Source organism: Xenopus tropicalis, chromosome 2, assembly GCF_000004195.4.
Source record: "Xenopus tropicalis strain Nigerian chromosome 2, UCB_Xtro_10.0, whole genome shotgun sequence".
Classification (NCBI taxonomy): domain Eukaryota; kingdom Metazoa; phylum Chordata; class Amphibia; order Anura; family Pipidae; genus Xenopus; species Xenopus tropicalis.
The window spans coordinates 31,692,961-31,710,114 of record NC_030678.2 but is presented as its reverse complement, the minus strand read 5'-3'; the positions used below and the strand labels follow the sequence as shown (position 1 = coordinate 31,710,114).

Genomic DNA, 17,154 nt, shown 5'->3' with positions numbered 1-17,154 from the left:
CCTCCAGAATGCATCAGATAAACGAAGGATTTTACTGTGAAAAATGTTTATAAGACAGTGATAAAATGTCTAATTAAGAGCTGCACTTACTGAAGCCAGATTAAGGTTGTACATCCAGCTGAGGCTGTAGTTTTGCCATACACAAACCGATATAATTGTACAAAACTCATTTTTGTTTGATTTTCGGACCATGTGTGGGCTCCAAATGATCATTACGTTAATATTCGTATGGCGATCGGCTCTTATGTCACAGATCCTGAATATGGGTTTCTGGGGGGCTGCATGAGGGAGTTTAGTCTTAGCCCTCCTTTCATAAACTAGTTGGGTTTAGCTGTGTGTGTGCATGGGAGACACATCTGTAAGATGCAGCACACAGGACACATTTCGGGCCTCTGTGGCACCATAATAAGTAGTTAATGGCAAACCATGCTCTTCTCTTTGTTTTGAAGTCTTCTGCTGTCAGATAGGCAATCTCCCAGAACAAATGAGATTTATCTTTGCCTTCATGAGCGCAGGCTTCAGCTGCCCTGCAACGCCGTCTTTGTCATTATTTGGGAAGCAAAATGTATCCAGCTGTAGCATCAAATAGCTTTTTGTCTGGCTGCAGCCATCCTTATCAGCTTCTGTCAGGAGCCAGTATCACAAATGGCAAAGCCGCATCAGTGAGATAGTCATGGGCAAGCACCCAGTGTCATTTATGGACATAAGCCCCTCTGTCACAGAGAGTGTATGGGCACTGTATCCACCCAGCGACTCCCATAGTGCATTAGCAACTCAAATATCAACCCTAAGGCAGGAGACCTGGTTTTAATTCCAATATGCTGCTTTCTTATCGAGATTCTCCTACTTCAAAGAGTCAATTATACATGTAAAAGGATTTTTTAGGGGAAAAAATCCCCTTTTTTATTATTTTTTATTTTATGATTTGTTCCAGCCCACTTGCTTCCAAACACATAGGAGCTGGTTATAACTTCCCCTACTGAACTGAAACCTTTGTTTGACCATGTGCCACTAATAAAAAAATATTTCTTCTTACTGTTAAATGGCAAATAATGTCATAGAACTTTGTTTCCTGCCACGGCGTATTAAGCAACCAAACTAAATGGTAGCATATACACTTTTACTTCCCATTGGGCCTTCAGTAAAGGACATCTCCCATCAAGCCTTTCTTATTTCTACCATAAAACCTTGCCCAATGGGTTTTTTTTTTTTGCCCAGATATTGGTCAGGCAGGCCTTTGGAATAAGCCTAAAGTCTGTAACATTTTATGGATCCCAGATCCCAAACATTTTCTGGATAATAGATCTCGTACCTGTATACAATATTCCATCTTTCTCTTTTTGTAACAAGCTCTGACAAGGAGGCTTTTGTATCCTTAAAATAAACACTATAACTTAGGAAGATGCAATCCTTCAGGCATTTTATGCTGTGAGTCCGTTCTTATGCATTTCACAATGTATAATTTCCCCCGTCCTTTTTTGGACATCCTTTTAACCCACCATGCCCCCATGATTTGCAGTATTTATTTAGCGTGATCCCAGTGGGTGTGATGTGATTGGCAGACAGTAAAGCCGCCTGCGCTTGGTACTAACCTTTATTCCCTAGTGAGGCACCACTGCAGTCTGTAAACCATATGTTTCTTCAGAAGGGAGGGGGGGTGGGTCTATTTATTTTTTCCATTTCTATTGTATTGTATGGGTTTATTTATATAGCACCACAAGGGTAAGCAGTGCTTTATAAGGCATAAACATGAACAAGGCTACAGTTCATATAAATCCAACTAATGAGAATAATTAGATACATAAGTGCTAGGAATTTCAGTACATGGTAAGGACAAGTTCCCTGCCCAAAGAGCTTATGATCTATGGTTAGTGATACAGTTTGCAATTAACCCATAAGATGGCTGTACATTGAAAAAGCACCTTAAAGTGGGCTATATCTGGTTCATCTTATTGCTTGGCTCTTGGGCCAAACTATCATATCCTAATTGCCGCTATTCAGGCCATCAGATTAAGGACCAAATCAACACACAGTCCATTGTTCCTCGATCCAACTGGAAAATCAAACCTGCCGATCAACATGTGCCCATTTTTTTTCTGCCAAATATCAGTTATATCAATATCAGGGCCCCATTCACAAGCCAATAAGCTGCCAACCTGGCCCATCAACAGCTTTTATTGGCCTGTGTATGGCTAACTTAACTCTTGTATTGTAGTTATCTTTTCCTCCGTTGTGTGTCATTACTGCTTTCCCAGTGTGGTATGACCCCTGCTTCTCCCCTACATATTATTTCAGCTGATGTTACTAGGCTTCTGCAGCTTCCTAGTGCAGCCAATTGACAAAAATATATAAAAACTGATACATTTTGGATATATATATATAAAATATATTTATATATGTTCTCCATTATACTTAAAGAAATTATGTTATGACCCAGTATTGCCAAAAACTAGAGTTTTAAAAGCTATGCTCCCCCCGCTCAGTGCCAGTAATGCAAAGGAATTATAAGTCCTGGGATTCTTTTAAGGATTCTTTTTTTTCTTCTTTGGAGATACTATGGGGAGATTTATGCATTTCTGAAGTGGTGTTTTGCCACAATTCAGGCACATCGAAGCAAATAAAGTCATGATAACAGCTGAGGGGTTACAGTGTCCCATCAGTGATAGGGTATGTTCCACTGTATAGAGGGGTGCATAGGGCTGTCATTGTGATCAGATCATTGGCGGGGGGCTGAACCAATGGCTTAGCCCAACTTGGCACATGTTCCTGTGTATGACCAGGTTAGGAGTAATACTGCCCCTGACATTCATGCATTGTATCTTTATTTTTAAATACCTTCTCATAAATGAATGTAATTGTTTCATTTTTCCATGGAACAGCAACAAAACTCTGCTAATCCTTTTGCGCTGGTAAATGTTAATTGAATTGCCTCTAAATTAGACCCCAAATCAGTGAAATGTGGGCCTCCCCGAAACATGTGATACTCTTAAATTTTTCAAAATGTGTATAATAGATTTATTTTATTTTACATTGCATTCTAATGTGATTCTTCTTAACTTACCCATAAACAAATCCCATGTGAACTCTCCCCAAAATTATGTATGGTTCCAAAACCAGTAATGTAGATGTTAGAGCCTATGAACAGCACATATTAAGACAGCATCTTGAAAGAATATTGTATTCTGGGAAATCATTTGTTCTTTACCCTACATATTAAATATCGCTTTGCGGTTTCCCCTTTTCAGCCAAATGGGTTTCCCAGATGTCCTTCATCCCACCGTTCAGAGGTGATTGTACAGCTAAGCGCACAGCCTTCTTAGCCAATTAAAACGAAATGTCAGTGGGCACATGACTTGGTTACTGGATACGAGTATAAAATAACTTGGTTTGAACTGGGAACTGCATTAATGGGACACAAATATTCTGGTGCTGTGCCGCTCCTTCGGCTTTATATTGAAACACACAATTGTTAGTTACTAAACAAATGGAATTAAAATATATATGTCAGGCAGTGATATGAACACACACACTCCAGTCGTTCTGGGAGGATTTAGATGAAAAATAAAAATATACAACCCAGTATGGTACCTTGTACACAGTATCTATCCATTTGGCATACAGCCAGATTGTTCAGATTCAAAATTGTATTGGCCATTGTATGGTCACCTTTAGTTTGCTGGAAATGATCCACTGTTCATGGCGCATTTGTATAAAGTAGTTTTCAGGTTATATACAAAGGAAGCCAAGGTGGTTAATGTAAAAGTGCTGAGCCCAATTTTTCATACCCATATTGTATTGATAGGGAAGGAAGGGAACAGCCTGGTATCAGCACTATTGCACAGTGCACAACATGGCAGCCTTGCTCTCTCTCTGTGTCTCGGTGTAATTGGATCCAGATAGAGGAGAACTCTGCTTAGTGGGAGATATATCGTAGCTAAATGTAACTGACTCAACTAATGTTCAAAGGACAAAGCTCATGTTTCTTTAAGTTTTGTGTAATATACAGAAATTCATTCTGAGCTCCGTTTGTGCACCAGTTCTCTTGTTTTATCTATGGTGCAATATTGAGCAATGTGGGCACCCTGGGGCCCTTGTTTATTGCTTACATTGGTGCCAGCTACTAGGGGGCTAATCAATCCAAGGCTATACATGTTAAGATAAAATTCTGCAAAATTTCGTAATGTTCGTAAGGGTTTCGTAAGGGCAACAAACGATCATACATCTAGCGATGTTTCATCCGATGTTGCTCACAAAATTGATTGGGCAGGTTTGAAATTTTTCATTGTTAACAATGAAATATGCCCATTGTCCAGTTGTTTGCAGCACCAAGCAAGTAGTTTTCCTACCTTTAACTAGACGATATCGCTTGAAATGGTCTTTTCATTGATGGACAAATCGTACTTTTAAACACTCATTCAGGATAAGCTTAGTCCTTTGTATGGCAGCCTAATCCTGGCGCTAACGGGGGCACAGTAAGGCACGAGGGAGACCTTTCTCCTATACATACTATGTTTGTGCAGCCTTTGGCACTGACATAACAATGGACTGGAATGTTTTCATAGATTTTATATTCTATAGTAGACTTTGTACAGATTAAAATTGCATTTATATTACCACTAGAGGTGCTGTTGCTGTTATTACCCATTTAGAATAGAATAACAACTTAACACAATGCTCACATATGACCCCAATTTGCATCCACCAGGAATCTAAGCCACAAATGAAGCATAAATTAAAGAAACGGAGACAGAAATACCCTTACATTGTATAGTGAAGGGGAGGGTAGTTCTAGTATGACATAAACGGTCTATTTTCCAACACAGCATTGGAAAAACTAATCTTAAAACATCAAAAAAACTTGTCCAGCCCAGGGCAGTTCAGAAGAGGGTACATTAGCTGTAAGAGTTCCTCCTGTAGATTTATGGGCACTTCTGGCTGCCCAAGGGCACTGTAGGTTTCTGGATATTTCAATTTGGCCAAATACCATGTGCTTGGGAAACAATTCTGCCGAACACTAAACCTGATCTAACCCAAACCTGGCCACATTCAGCAACAAGTGCTGGGATTGGCCAAATCAAAGCCAAATGCTGGATCTGCTGAATCAGTATAGCTTTCTATGTGTGGCCTCATCATTTATGTTAAACTTGTCCCTGAAGTTTGGAAGCATAAAATCTCATCACAGTTTATGTTCTTAGCTGTGACTGACAGCAGTGCTGCTCTGCCTTACTGTCACACTGGATGGAGAGATTCTATCCAGGAACAAAATAAACATGGTGTGGATATACAAGCAGAGTCCCTGCCAAGTTTAGGAGAAATATGTTAACTTGGGGGGCTGTATCGCATGTATCGAATTAATGAAATAAAACAAACGAGTACAGAAAATGCAAGTTCATGTAGGATTCAGTGAGAAGCTTTACTCTCACTTGCCCCCCATTGTTTGCTGCTATTTGCTTAACCCTACTCTCAAAAAGAAATCATGGGCACAGAGTACTGATCCATTTCTCTGCCTTTCTTCATTTCCCCAAAGTCCTGACTTTTGCTTTGAAACATACTGCGTTCCCATTTCTCATTCATCTGCTGAATTCCCTAAATCCATTCACTATGTGCATACATAAATTATATTTCTGGTGGGTTAAAGGGGATCTGCACCCAGTAACATTTAAAGCATTTCAAATGTAATTCTCAGCACCGCAAAGCCTGTTAAGCAGCTGGCTTCTGCTACATTGTTTCAGAAGTCAGAACCAGTAGTGCAAAGAATATAAAACTACTTTTAATAGGAATTACAAATAACATATTTTTCATTCTGGCCAAATGCTGCTACCTGTAGGGCCAGATGTTCAGATGTTGCTAGTTTTTATCTGTACATGACTTGACAGCCCCAGGATTAAATGCAGCAGAGAAACAATGAGCTTAGTGTTTTCTGTTTGACCTGTGTATTGTTGGCTGTGCAAGTTCTGCTTCCTTCCCACAGTCTGGCATGTTAGCAGTTAAGAGATTTCGGGGGAGAGGAGGAGTAAGCAGAGAGAGGGCCGCCTCTGGAGCAGGTCAGTGGGGGGCTTGGGGCTGGGAGCTCAGTTGCAGTCAGGGAGCTGCTGCCGGATTGTGTCTATGCGCTGCCTGCCTTCTCTCTAGTTACTCACTGTACTGGGATGTGAGTAGGGGCGGCACGGAATCCCCTGTCAGTGAGTGTGCAAGGATGGCTCCCTGCCCGGAGCAGGACACACAGTGACACAGGCCAGTGACCCGGTGGGTGGCTAAAGGAAGCTGGGTTTCTCTGCCCGGGTGTGTGGGTGCTCAGCTGTTCCAAGGGATTCAGTCTGTTCCATAGAAAGAGGAAACAACATCACAGCTGAAAGGGACACAGGATTCCATAGTGATTGTTACCTGCGGGGACCCTCCACTCCATGACCATGACGCAAGTCTTAGTGCAGACAGACTGCAATCTGAACTCCGTTTGTGAACATCTTGAACGGTGTTGCCTTGACAGCTTACAGGAGGCAGGGGCCAAGCGGCCCTCCAACACAGGGGCCCGACTGTGGGGCAGAGTGCGCAATAAGCTGCTCCGACAAAAGGTAACACAACTGTACAGTGCACTTGGGCTTGGCCTCCGCTTATCATGCACGCAAATGTAACTGAACATAGGGCTTTTATTCGGCTCCGTTATTGGCTGGGTTCTTGATTGTAAACTGATTGTTAGGAGTTTAAATGTTTTCTGTCAAGGAGCTGGGATAATAAGTATAGGAAAAGTCAATGGTTTCGGGCTCTTGGGGATGCTGGGAGTTGTAGTTGAAAAGATGTAAGATGGATTAGAATAAAGAAGTATGTTGCCTGGAGCAGCCATATTCCTGGTAGCCCTGGTTTTCTACAGTGGAGTTTTTCTATAGGGAGATCCCTTATTTTTCTCTTTAGCTGCCCTGAAACCCTCTAATTCTTAGTGCACTGATTGTAGCACAGACTCATTTGGCTGCTATAACTCACTACCTGTGTGTCACGCAGCTGCTATTCTACTCTAAGGCTTGGCTTAAAGGGGTAGTTCACCTTTAAGTTAACTTTTAGTGTATTATAGAATGGCCAGTTTGTAGCAGTTGGTCTTTATTATTTATTTTTTTATATATTTTTTTAATTATTTGCCTTCTTCTTCTGGCCCTTTCCAGCTTTCAAATGGGGGTCACTGACCCCGGCAGCCCAAACCTACTGCTTTGTGAGGCTTTAATTTTATTGCTATTCTCACTTTATACCCTATGTTTTCTATTTAAGTCCTCTCCTATTCATATATTATTATTATTTATTTATAAAGCGCCAACATATTCCGCAGCGCTGAATATCAGTCTCTCATTCAAACCACTGTTAGTTAAGTTAATTTGGTCCCTAGCAACCAGATATTTTCTGAACCTCCAAACTGGCATGGCAGCCACTTGACCCCAAGAATAGATAATGAAGTGTATGCTTAGTTAAGGGAGACTTCAGTAAGGGGCCTTGAATAAACGGGCCTGACACCACTGGGTCCATAGGAACTATCTGCAGGGAATGTATGTTCTACCTGTCCCTCCCTGGGTTTCCTCCCACACTCCAAGTTTTATTTATCCTCCACTGAACTTCACCATAGAGTGAGTGTCTAACAGGGACTTTAGATTGTAAGCTCCACTGGAGCAGGGAGTAAAGTGAGTGGAAAGTGTTGGGCAACGTGTTGGTGCTATTTAATTATTATAGATATAATACACAAGAGCCAGGAATATCCTGTAAATTATATCTTTATAAACTATGTAATGTCATCTGTTCTAATCAGTACTTGGTGATGTAATTTGTCACATGACTCACTGAAACTGGTGTATTATAATAAAAAATGTAAAATATGAGGAAATGAGTCACCTCTGGGTTCCATGACCTGTATAAAAGCACTCAGCCTTTAGGTACAAAGCTGTATATGGAACTCCCCGGTGGCCAATAATATTCCTATCAGCTTCACCTACAGATAAGGTGTGCAAAATCTACAAGCGTGAAAATGTGCATGGTGTAACTGAATCCCATGGATTCCATTACCGCCCACTCATGTCCCCAGCCATTAGCGGATGTTTAATTCTACTGAATATAACTTTGTTTGCTGAACATATTGCATTGTACATTGCAACCTTCGGTCTGTTGGCTTCTTTATTTTATGTGGTTAAACATTTCAGTTCCTTGTGCCCATGGACACCGTGTCCCTTTTACCGAGGCCTTTGGGTCCAAAATGAAGGTGAATTCAATTTAAAAAAATGTAATTTATTGCCCCCTAGCTAATGGATAGGCTGATTTATTATTGTACAACTGAGCTGTCCTGCTGGAGTCCCATAAGGGTAGATGTGGTCCTCCATGGTATTTTGGTGGCCCTCAGTCTGCCCAGTGAGTCAGCAGGGCTCATGAGTGCCAGGGCCCACAAGGTTTTTGTGCTGGTAACTTATACCAGTGCCAGCACTTATACCAGCATCTTTATGCTATACCTTGCCTCTCATGCAGATCTAAAGTCAGAAATGAAAGGCTAACAATTACCATGGCGGATGGTCTTTTTTCTTAGCTATTCTCTCTATGTCTGTTAAGTAATAGTGATTTTTATTGATGCCAGGATCCTCGTCTTTCCTTCAGAAAAAAAACAAAAGAGAAAATGAAATTGTAAAATTTATTTGTCTGTACTTGTAGCTCCACTGATGGCTTGAGATGTGCTGATAGAATGGTTCCTTAGCTGGCTGAACATGATGAGGCCATGATGCCTACAGGCCTGTCTGGGAATGTCTCAGGGCCCTATGAGTCAAAAGGTTCTTTTGTATAAACAGAAAATGATGTCTCAGTCTGGCTGATGGGATGATAGTGCTGCTGGGGCAAGAGACTTGCTTGGTCACCTGGTCAGTCAGGCCCGAGTAAATATATTTGATCTTTTGCTTGCCTACTTCCAGTTCAGTTTTATTTTGAATGATTTCTTTTTGTTTCTATTTAACAGTTTATACACTGAGAGTAACTGAGTAAGCTTTGTGTCCCTTTTCTTCTGTTATTTTAAATAGGGATGCACCAAATCCACTTTTTTAGATTCGGTCGAACCCTTCATAAAGGATTTGGCCGAATACCAAACCAAGTCTTAGTATATGCTAAATAGGTTTAGGAACTTGTCCAAGTTTTTGTGACAAAAAGTCACGTGATTTTCAGGATTCGGTTTGGCCAGAGGCTTGGATTTGAATCCCGAACCAAATCCTGGATTCGGTGCATCCCTTAAGAAAAGTCAGTGTTTCATACAAACTTTGCAGCTAACATTCAGCCAAGAATATGGGCCAAGTATGTTTTTATATAGCCATGTCTATTATACACTAATGCTATTTATGTGGAACATGAGCCCTTATATCTGTGTTTTTAAATGCCTTTTGGGATGTTTGTGGTTCCTCTGTGCATATCCCCAACACTGGCCTGAGTATATTTATACTGAGATACTGGAAGCTTTGGGTGGCCCCACAAAGTCTGTCGGCATGCTCTGGGCCCGAGTTTTTATACATTCTAGCAGGAAGGACAGAATGCTTACATATAGGCGATTCATAGATTCTCTTTAATCTTACAGACACTTCCCAAAGTCAGGGGCAAGGTTTAAAACCTCCGGGCCATGTGACTTATTAAAGATATAAATGTATATGCCAAGGCCTCAACGAGACTTTCTTATGCCTGATTTTGTTACTTAAAGCAATATATTGTGTCACGTAGCACCTGGGATCAGTTTACTGGGGCTGTGTCCCACACCGACAATGCTCGTGATAATTAGAAACATGCAGAGGGGCACAAGTTTCCTGTTTAGCTTCGGTATTTATGTTGGATGTAACTGATCCCATGCTAAGTAACTTGAAAATCAGCGTACAGTGTGTTTTAGAGGTGTTCATCTGCAACATCTTGTTGTGTTGAAGAAATAGCAGATACATGTAGAACGTTAGACTCTGTAACCATGAGTACAGGTATGGGATCTGTTATATGGAAACCTGTTGTCCAGAAAGTTCTTAATTACAGGAAGGCCGTCTTCCATAGACTCCATTACAAGCAAATAATTCTAATTTTTTAAACTCATTTAAAACAATACCTTATACTTCATCCTAACTAAGCTATAAATACTCATTATTGGAAGTAAAACAATCCTATTAGGTTTAATTAATGTTTAAATGATTTTTAAGTAGACTAAGGCATGGAGATCCAAATTACGGAAAGCTCCCTTATCCATAAAACCCCTGGCCCTGAGCATTCTGGATAACAGCACCCATGCCTGTATAATCATTTAAATATCTATTTGAGCATGAGTCTGTTGGGAAACATTGGTTTATCTCACTTGGACTTTGCCTTCCTTATCCAAGAAGAACCCTCAATGCTAAAGGTCCCCATACACCTTTAGATCCGCTTGCTTGATCTTCTCCCAATATCCCCCATCTACGGGTGGGCAATATCGGGAGAATCCAGGCTAGTTCAATCCCTGGGGCCAAATGATCGAATTATAATGACGGGTATAGGCAAAGTCGGTTTGGGGACTGCATCAACTGATTCGACTAGATTTTTTAACCTGCCAGATCGTTATCTGCCCAATTTCAGGCCAGATATAGGTTGGGCAGGCCCGTCTGTAGTGCCCATACACACGCTCTAAGGGACCAATATCGGCAGCTATAATCGACCCGTGTATGGGGACCTTAAGAGGCAAAATTGAAAAATAAGAGTAGAGAAGATCCCTGGGCAGTTTTGTCTGCCTGTAATGTTCTCTATGCTTGGCAAGCCTCAGCAGACTATATCAATAAGCCTCAGCAGGCCAGCTCTGTAGGGATCAGCAGTCTAGTTTTGTAGGCATCAGCAGGCTGCATCTGTAGGGATCAGCAGGTTAGTTCCGTAGGAATAAGCAGGTTAGCTCTGCAAGGGCCGGCAGTTTAGCTCTGCAGGGGCTGGCAGTCTACTTGCAAGGACAGGTGGGCAAGCTTTCTCTACAAGTGAATGTGCAGAAGGCATAGTATCCATACACTGTTCTGTTTGTCCCAAAAATCAAAATACAAACCTCAATGCTTTTCTCCTCCCCGCCCCATGGTCCAGCAGCTATCTCACTTAACCCTCCCAGTGTTCACAAAGGCATTCTGAGAGCTGTAGTCAGCAGTAGCTGAAAATTTGACTAAAAAGGAATATGATTCGCTTCCAAAGTTATGGGAACCTACTTGCACCCCCAACCCATGCAGATGTACTATATATTATAGCAAGAGAATAAATCCTGAGATCCCAGCTAAAGCTTTGCCTATAATATAGCTACAAAGGTGGGGTGTTTAGCTGAACCCCAGTGCTGTCCCACTGCCCTTAGATATAAATGCATTGATGAGTCTGCTATCATGCTTTGGCCATTTATTTGTTGATACTTGCCCCCACCCTTACCCCCAGAATGTGAATGGTCCCTTTGTGCTGCATAGTGTCAAGGTAAGGGGAGTGAGTGCCAGCCCAGCGTTACAGATGAGTAGCTGCTGACTCACAGCTATCTGAATTGCAGCTGAATTGCACTTACTGGAGCTTGTTAGTTGTGCAGCAAAAATTCCCAATTCAATATCTTGTAAGCATCCCTTTGAAGTCTCCCTGTGTGCGGAATCCTAGCCATTCGCTCCCACAGGACAGGCCCAGGAGAATGCAGATGAAATTCGAGTGGATAATTGGATGCTGGACATTTTCATCACATAACTTCAGAGGACTAGTCAGACTTTTGAATTTTGTTTGATAGCAGAGTAAATATGACAGTGCCTTTAATCTAATTACCTTCTACATCAAGAAAGCAAAAAACAAGCTCTCTATTGCATTCCTCTTGGGTACTGGGGCAAACCCAGCCTTCCTGTAATGAAAACCATAGTGAAATATAAGGTACAATGTAGAACAGTAAGGGCTGTGCCGGCCTTCCTCTCATTGTTTTAATTTACAGATGAATATAGATCTCTCGTCCAAATGCTTTTGATCAAGAATGTCCAACCTTAAGCCCCCTAATCACTGTTAAGTGCTGCTTTGAAAGTAGAAGCTGAAGGATACTAGGAGGGCCCCAGGTTGGATATCCCAGATATAGATGCATGGAGATGGGAGTGTATGGCCAGCACACACCCGCAGATGTCCCACATTGGCCACTAACACACTGGGCACCTGCACAGGCTGCACCTTTGAACCTCTGAACTAATGTACTTTAGAAGCTGGCCAAAATACAGAATATGCATTTGGTTTACATCAGCAGGGATCCAAGTGAAACATTTGTACTTAGATTAGATGAGCCCAAACTGGCTTGCCTGTAGCTAGGTTTCCTCTGTACGGCCATCTTACATCTGCCAGTAAGACTTCATAAAAGTCTTGGCAAAAAAAGGCAAATAATGATTCAACCACCTCCTATATTTCCAGTAGACCAATACATAGGGAAGGTAGAAAATGTATGGATGGAAGAACTTTAGCAGGAATAGATATGGGGCCATCATGTTTCGCAGGTAGCTTTCCGCTATTTCATTGTTGCAGTATGCACCTTGCTCAGTATAAGTTCAGTGATTTTGACTTTTACTTACATAATATCTATGTTTTGTTGTTCCCTGAGCAAATCAGCGCTGCCAGAGAAACTAAAACTGCTTTTATCGGCCAGCTTCCTGGTTCTTGCAAGAAATTATGAGAGGGGAAGAAGGTAGATTATCAGTTTACAAAAGCACAGATAAGCCCTCTGTAAAATGAACTCCTAATTAGTAAGCCACAGACAGATGGGGGAGAGCACTCTCTAAAGGTGTATGTAGATCTATGTGGTTGTACATATTGATTCATAGTGACCTGCATCAGGTGCACATAAAAATTCCACATTTGATTTTGCACATATATTAGAACAGGTAAGTGCTTTTACCAGTACAGGTATGGGATCTGTTATCCAACAACTCAATATCCAGAAAGCTCTGGATTACAGGAGGGTCATCTCCCATAGACTCCATTATAAGCAAATAATACAAATTTTTGAAAACTGATTTCCCTTTTTTCTGTAATAATAAAAATGTGCCTTGAACTTGATCCCAACTTAGATCGAATTAATCCTTTTTGGTAGCAAAACAATCCTACTGATTTTATAGTAAAATTTTCTTTTTTTTTTATTAGACTTACACAGCTCCCATACCTATTATAGTCTTAAACTGGCCATACACTGAAAGATCGCTTTGTTTGGCAGGGTCTTTTCCCAATATCAGCCGATTGGAACACAGCAATGGGAATACAGGCCGTTGGGGTGAGCACTGCATCAGTGAGCCAATGTGATCCTAGCTGGATTTATGAAAATCCATAACATACTTGTTGGCTCCCCTTAGCTAACAGAACTTGCTCCGGGTTCAGTGACTTAGCTCATTGGGTTGGGCTGCCATCTTTACTCTGATGCATATTAGTATCTGTTCAATAACACTTTTATGTCCATTTTTGAGGTCTTCATTTTAGGTTCTGCTTGGGTAGGAGGATACAAGCATCACCGCTGTTTTATAGCTGAGCTATAAAATGCCCTGTGGCCTGCCAACCTTAGGCTCTTTGGGGGTGAAAGGCTATTATAATAATGCATAAAGGAATTTAAGGATTTGTGGTGGATTTAGACGTGGGACTTACATTATAAGACACAGAGTGCAAAGCCTGTTGCAGGTTGATCTTATTTTACATTTTATTTTTGGAAAGTGTGAGAGCAATATAATGATGGGGCATAGAAGGGGCAGTAGCCTTCAGAGAAAGCTAGAGAAAGGTAGGTCTCGAGAAAGGTAGGTCTGCTTTGTAAGGGGTTGCAATAAAGGAAAACTATACCCTCAGAATGAATACTTAACCAACAGTATTAACCATCATATTAAGTGGCCTATTATAAAATCTTGGGGAACTGGAATTTATATATCAGTAAATATTGCCCATTTCCATCTTTTCTCTTTAAAGGAAAAGTAACACTAAAAATTGTTAACTAAAAAATCTATTCTGAAGCGTCCACTATGCTGCGATCGATTGATCGATCCTAGCCTGACTCCTTCCTATACAGAAGGAAGGCTGATCGCCGCATAGTGGATGCTTCCCCTGATACTTCCCCTGCATCGCCATATCGCCTTTCTTCAAATGACCGGAAGCCAACTTATAACAGGTATTTTGTACTAAAGCATTCAAAATAATAAATGGTTTGTAGGATAGGGCAATTATTGGGGCAGGGTAGAATAGATTTTTTAGTTAAAAATTTTTAGTGTTACTTTTAACCACCATTTTGTTATGGTCTGTGCGCTCCCTCAGAGATCACGTGACAGGAAATAATGCAGCTCTGACTGTAACGGGAACAAGAGTGTAAAAGACAGAACTTCGTCCATTAATTGGCCGATGTGACCTAACGTGTTTCTGTGCACCGTGAATTGTATGATCCCAGGTGGCTAAAAAATAGTATGCAATATAATTATATAGTGACCTACATAGTTTGTGAGAATAAGTTTCCCTTTAACTGAGCCCTAAGGAATTGCATGAGTGTATTGGTGACTGTGTGGATGGGAAGTTCTGTCAGCACTTGGTGCAGAGCTGTCACATCAGGAGAAACACAAAGAGATGACGGCAGCGGGGAGCTATAGGACCAATTCTCTCTAATGAGTTTAACAGCTAAGAGTGATGAGGGTGAAATGTTTTAAGGGATAACACTCTATATGTTCTAGTGTGTTGACTATAGAGAATGAGGGCATCCTGAATATATTTTAGAAGAAGGTTGTTTGTTTTTTTGGTCCTGCTCCTAAATAAGGTTTTTTATAGATACCTTTGCAAATCTGCCTTTATTCACATATAGTTAAACCAAAATCCGGTTAGATCCATGTACAGATGTGTTCAGATGCGTGTGGTTATCTGATGGTAGATCTTTTCTCATACAGCCACACACTGAGCCCTCTCTGTGATAACCCATCAGTGTATGTTTACAAGTACAACATTTTTCTGTTCCCAGACTGAGCATCAAAGTTCTCTAAAGATTATCTGTGGTTTATAAGTCTGAGAACAACATCAAGAGAAAGATAGCTTTGGAGGATACTGCTAGAACACAAGCAGTGACACATTGTGCTTTACCCAATAGGGATCGCCCTGTGTGCCTATCCCCACCATGTTCTGCTCCTCCATGCACACCGGCAGTCTGTAGGTTCTGGCTAATGCAGAGGGGCTGCTGTAGATGCCATAGATACAGGGCTGCCTGGGGGGGAGACTGTTGTCTCAGTCAAATTTGACTGAGATGGGCCTGGCTAAGTAGCACAAAATTGTGTGAGCTACACAGGGCCGCCTAGAGGGAACTCAACCAACTCCCAGTGAATAAACTGACTTACTAGCACATTTATTATTGGAACTAGTTATATGAGCTGTTTATTATAGAGTAAAATCAGCTGTTTATTTTGGATTCTATTTACAAAATGATATGCTTGTACAGCAGTGAAATGGTTATTGGGCCCCATAGTGAGATCATTGGGCCCCTAATCTTTGGAAACAAGACATTCTCAATGTATTGCAGCTGCTTATCAGTGCAGGTTTCACAGGGCCTCCAGCAGTTTCAGGATCCAGTCCCTCTATAGTTACATCCTGGCTTTTTCAGTTTCAAGTTCAACCTTTTGTCCCAGCAAATCCCACTTAATTGCCAGCTGATCTCTTGTGCAGAGCATACAAGCAACATAGCCAAAATGGGGGGCCCAGACAAATAACTTGAACTGGGCCCCAAGATTTCTGATTGAGACCCTACATAGTCAGTAACTATTAATTGGGCTGTTTGGGCCTCTGTGTACTTTATAGGCCTGTTTTGAATCCCAGTGCCTTGTAGTATACCAAAGGGTGTGCACATCAAACATATACTAACAGAATCAGGAGGTGCCCAATTAAGTCAATATTCACATGAAATCTTTATTGGTTTCTTTCACTGTATTTTAGTAGATTTTGTGAAAATGTAGAAAATCAAATTACACAGGAAATGAGTGTGTGTCGTTCCCAGGGGTTATAAATAGATAAGGACATGTTTGGTAGGCATTATTGCAATGGAAAACTCTGAAAGCAGAGCCATGTTTATTCCAAACCCAAAAGGATATAATTAGCTTTTATTCCTGAGAAAGTCTCTCGCGCTTGCTGCTAGGTAGGAGGAAAAGGCTGGTGGGATACAGACGGGCGCTACCTATGGGCACTTGGAATAGTATATTTTAGGCTTGCCTTCAGGGATGTATCTATGGCAAGCACTGCAGCTCGCTGTACTGTGTTCTACACCAACGGACATAAGTAGGGCAAACGGGACTAAGGGGAAATTGTAGCTAAAATACACATTGCTGCTGGGTCGTTCTGTAAAATCCCCAAATAAAAGGTCGTATTTAGAAACATTAAGTTACTGTGCTCCCCTCTCTACACTGAGTTTTTGTTATACACAGGCATTATAGGGAGGCTGGCATATAACTACATCATTATAACATGATGATCATTTGTCAGGAATACTCTTTGTATGGAGTCTAACAAACACCAAAAATACCAACAAACCCTTGTGTTCTCTTTATACATGTGTATACATCTGCCTAGCAAGTAGTTATATATATTATATAGGAGCATTCACTATGCGTTAAATACCAGTGTTAATGCATTATGTCTCTCTGTTTGTAGTTGGATCCTCAGGTCGTACAAAGCAAGAACTGGCACGATGATGTCATTGAGATGAATGGGGTAAGTAACGTCCCTATTGACCTATTATGTGCTAGAAAGCATATGGGCAAACCATGGCCCTCAAAATGTGGGACTACAACTTCCAGCATACCAGTAACAGCTGTAGGAGGGTGTGGGAGTTGTAGTATAACACCCTGCTGGGCTAATTGCATTGTTAGTAATATTACACTCATTTACTATGCTTCAGTACATCAATGCTGTTATGATGCCATCAGAATAATACTGTTAGATGCTGGCATGTCTGGAAGTTTCTGTAGGGAATAATGCACCCCCTACTGTAAAATATAAGGACATTATAATTCATCAAGGAGTTTCCTGGCCATATAAGAACGTAAGGTTGAAGGCCAAGTGCATCTATAGAGGTCATGGAACTATAAAGTGACTTCTATATTTGTTTATAACACTCAAAGTCATGAGTCATGCGTCTCAGTTTACCTCACTAAGCACTGATTATAAGGATATATTTTA

The 17,154-nt window shown here is 41.1% G+C and overlaps 1 protein-coding gene across 7 annotated transcripts in view; it reads left to right on the top strand.

The window, feature by feature from the left end:
• Positions 1-17,154, top strand: part of abr (ABR, RhoGEF and GTPase activating protein) — a 215,730-nt gene that overhangs the window by 186,122 nt on the left and 12,454 nt on the right. For 6 of the 7 annotated variants that reach the window (XM_012957245.3, XM_012957246.3, XM_012957248.3 and 3 more), the window contains one exon: positions 16,627-16,686. In XM_012957245.3, coding sequence (XP_012812699.1) covers positions 16,627-16,686 — 60 coding nt within the window. Of the gene's footprint in view, positions 1-6,080; positions 6,573-16,626; positions 16,687-17,154 lie in introns of those variants that run through there. The other variant, XM_012957251.3, reaches the window with a different exon arrangement.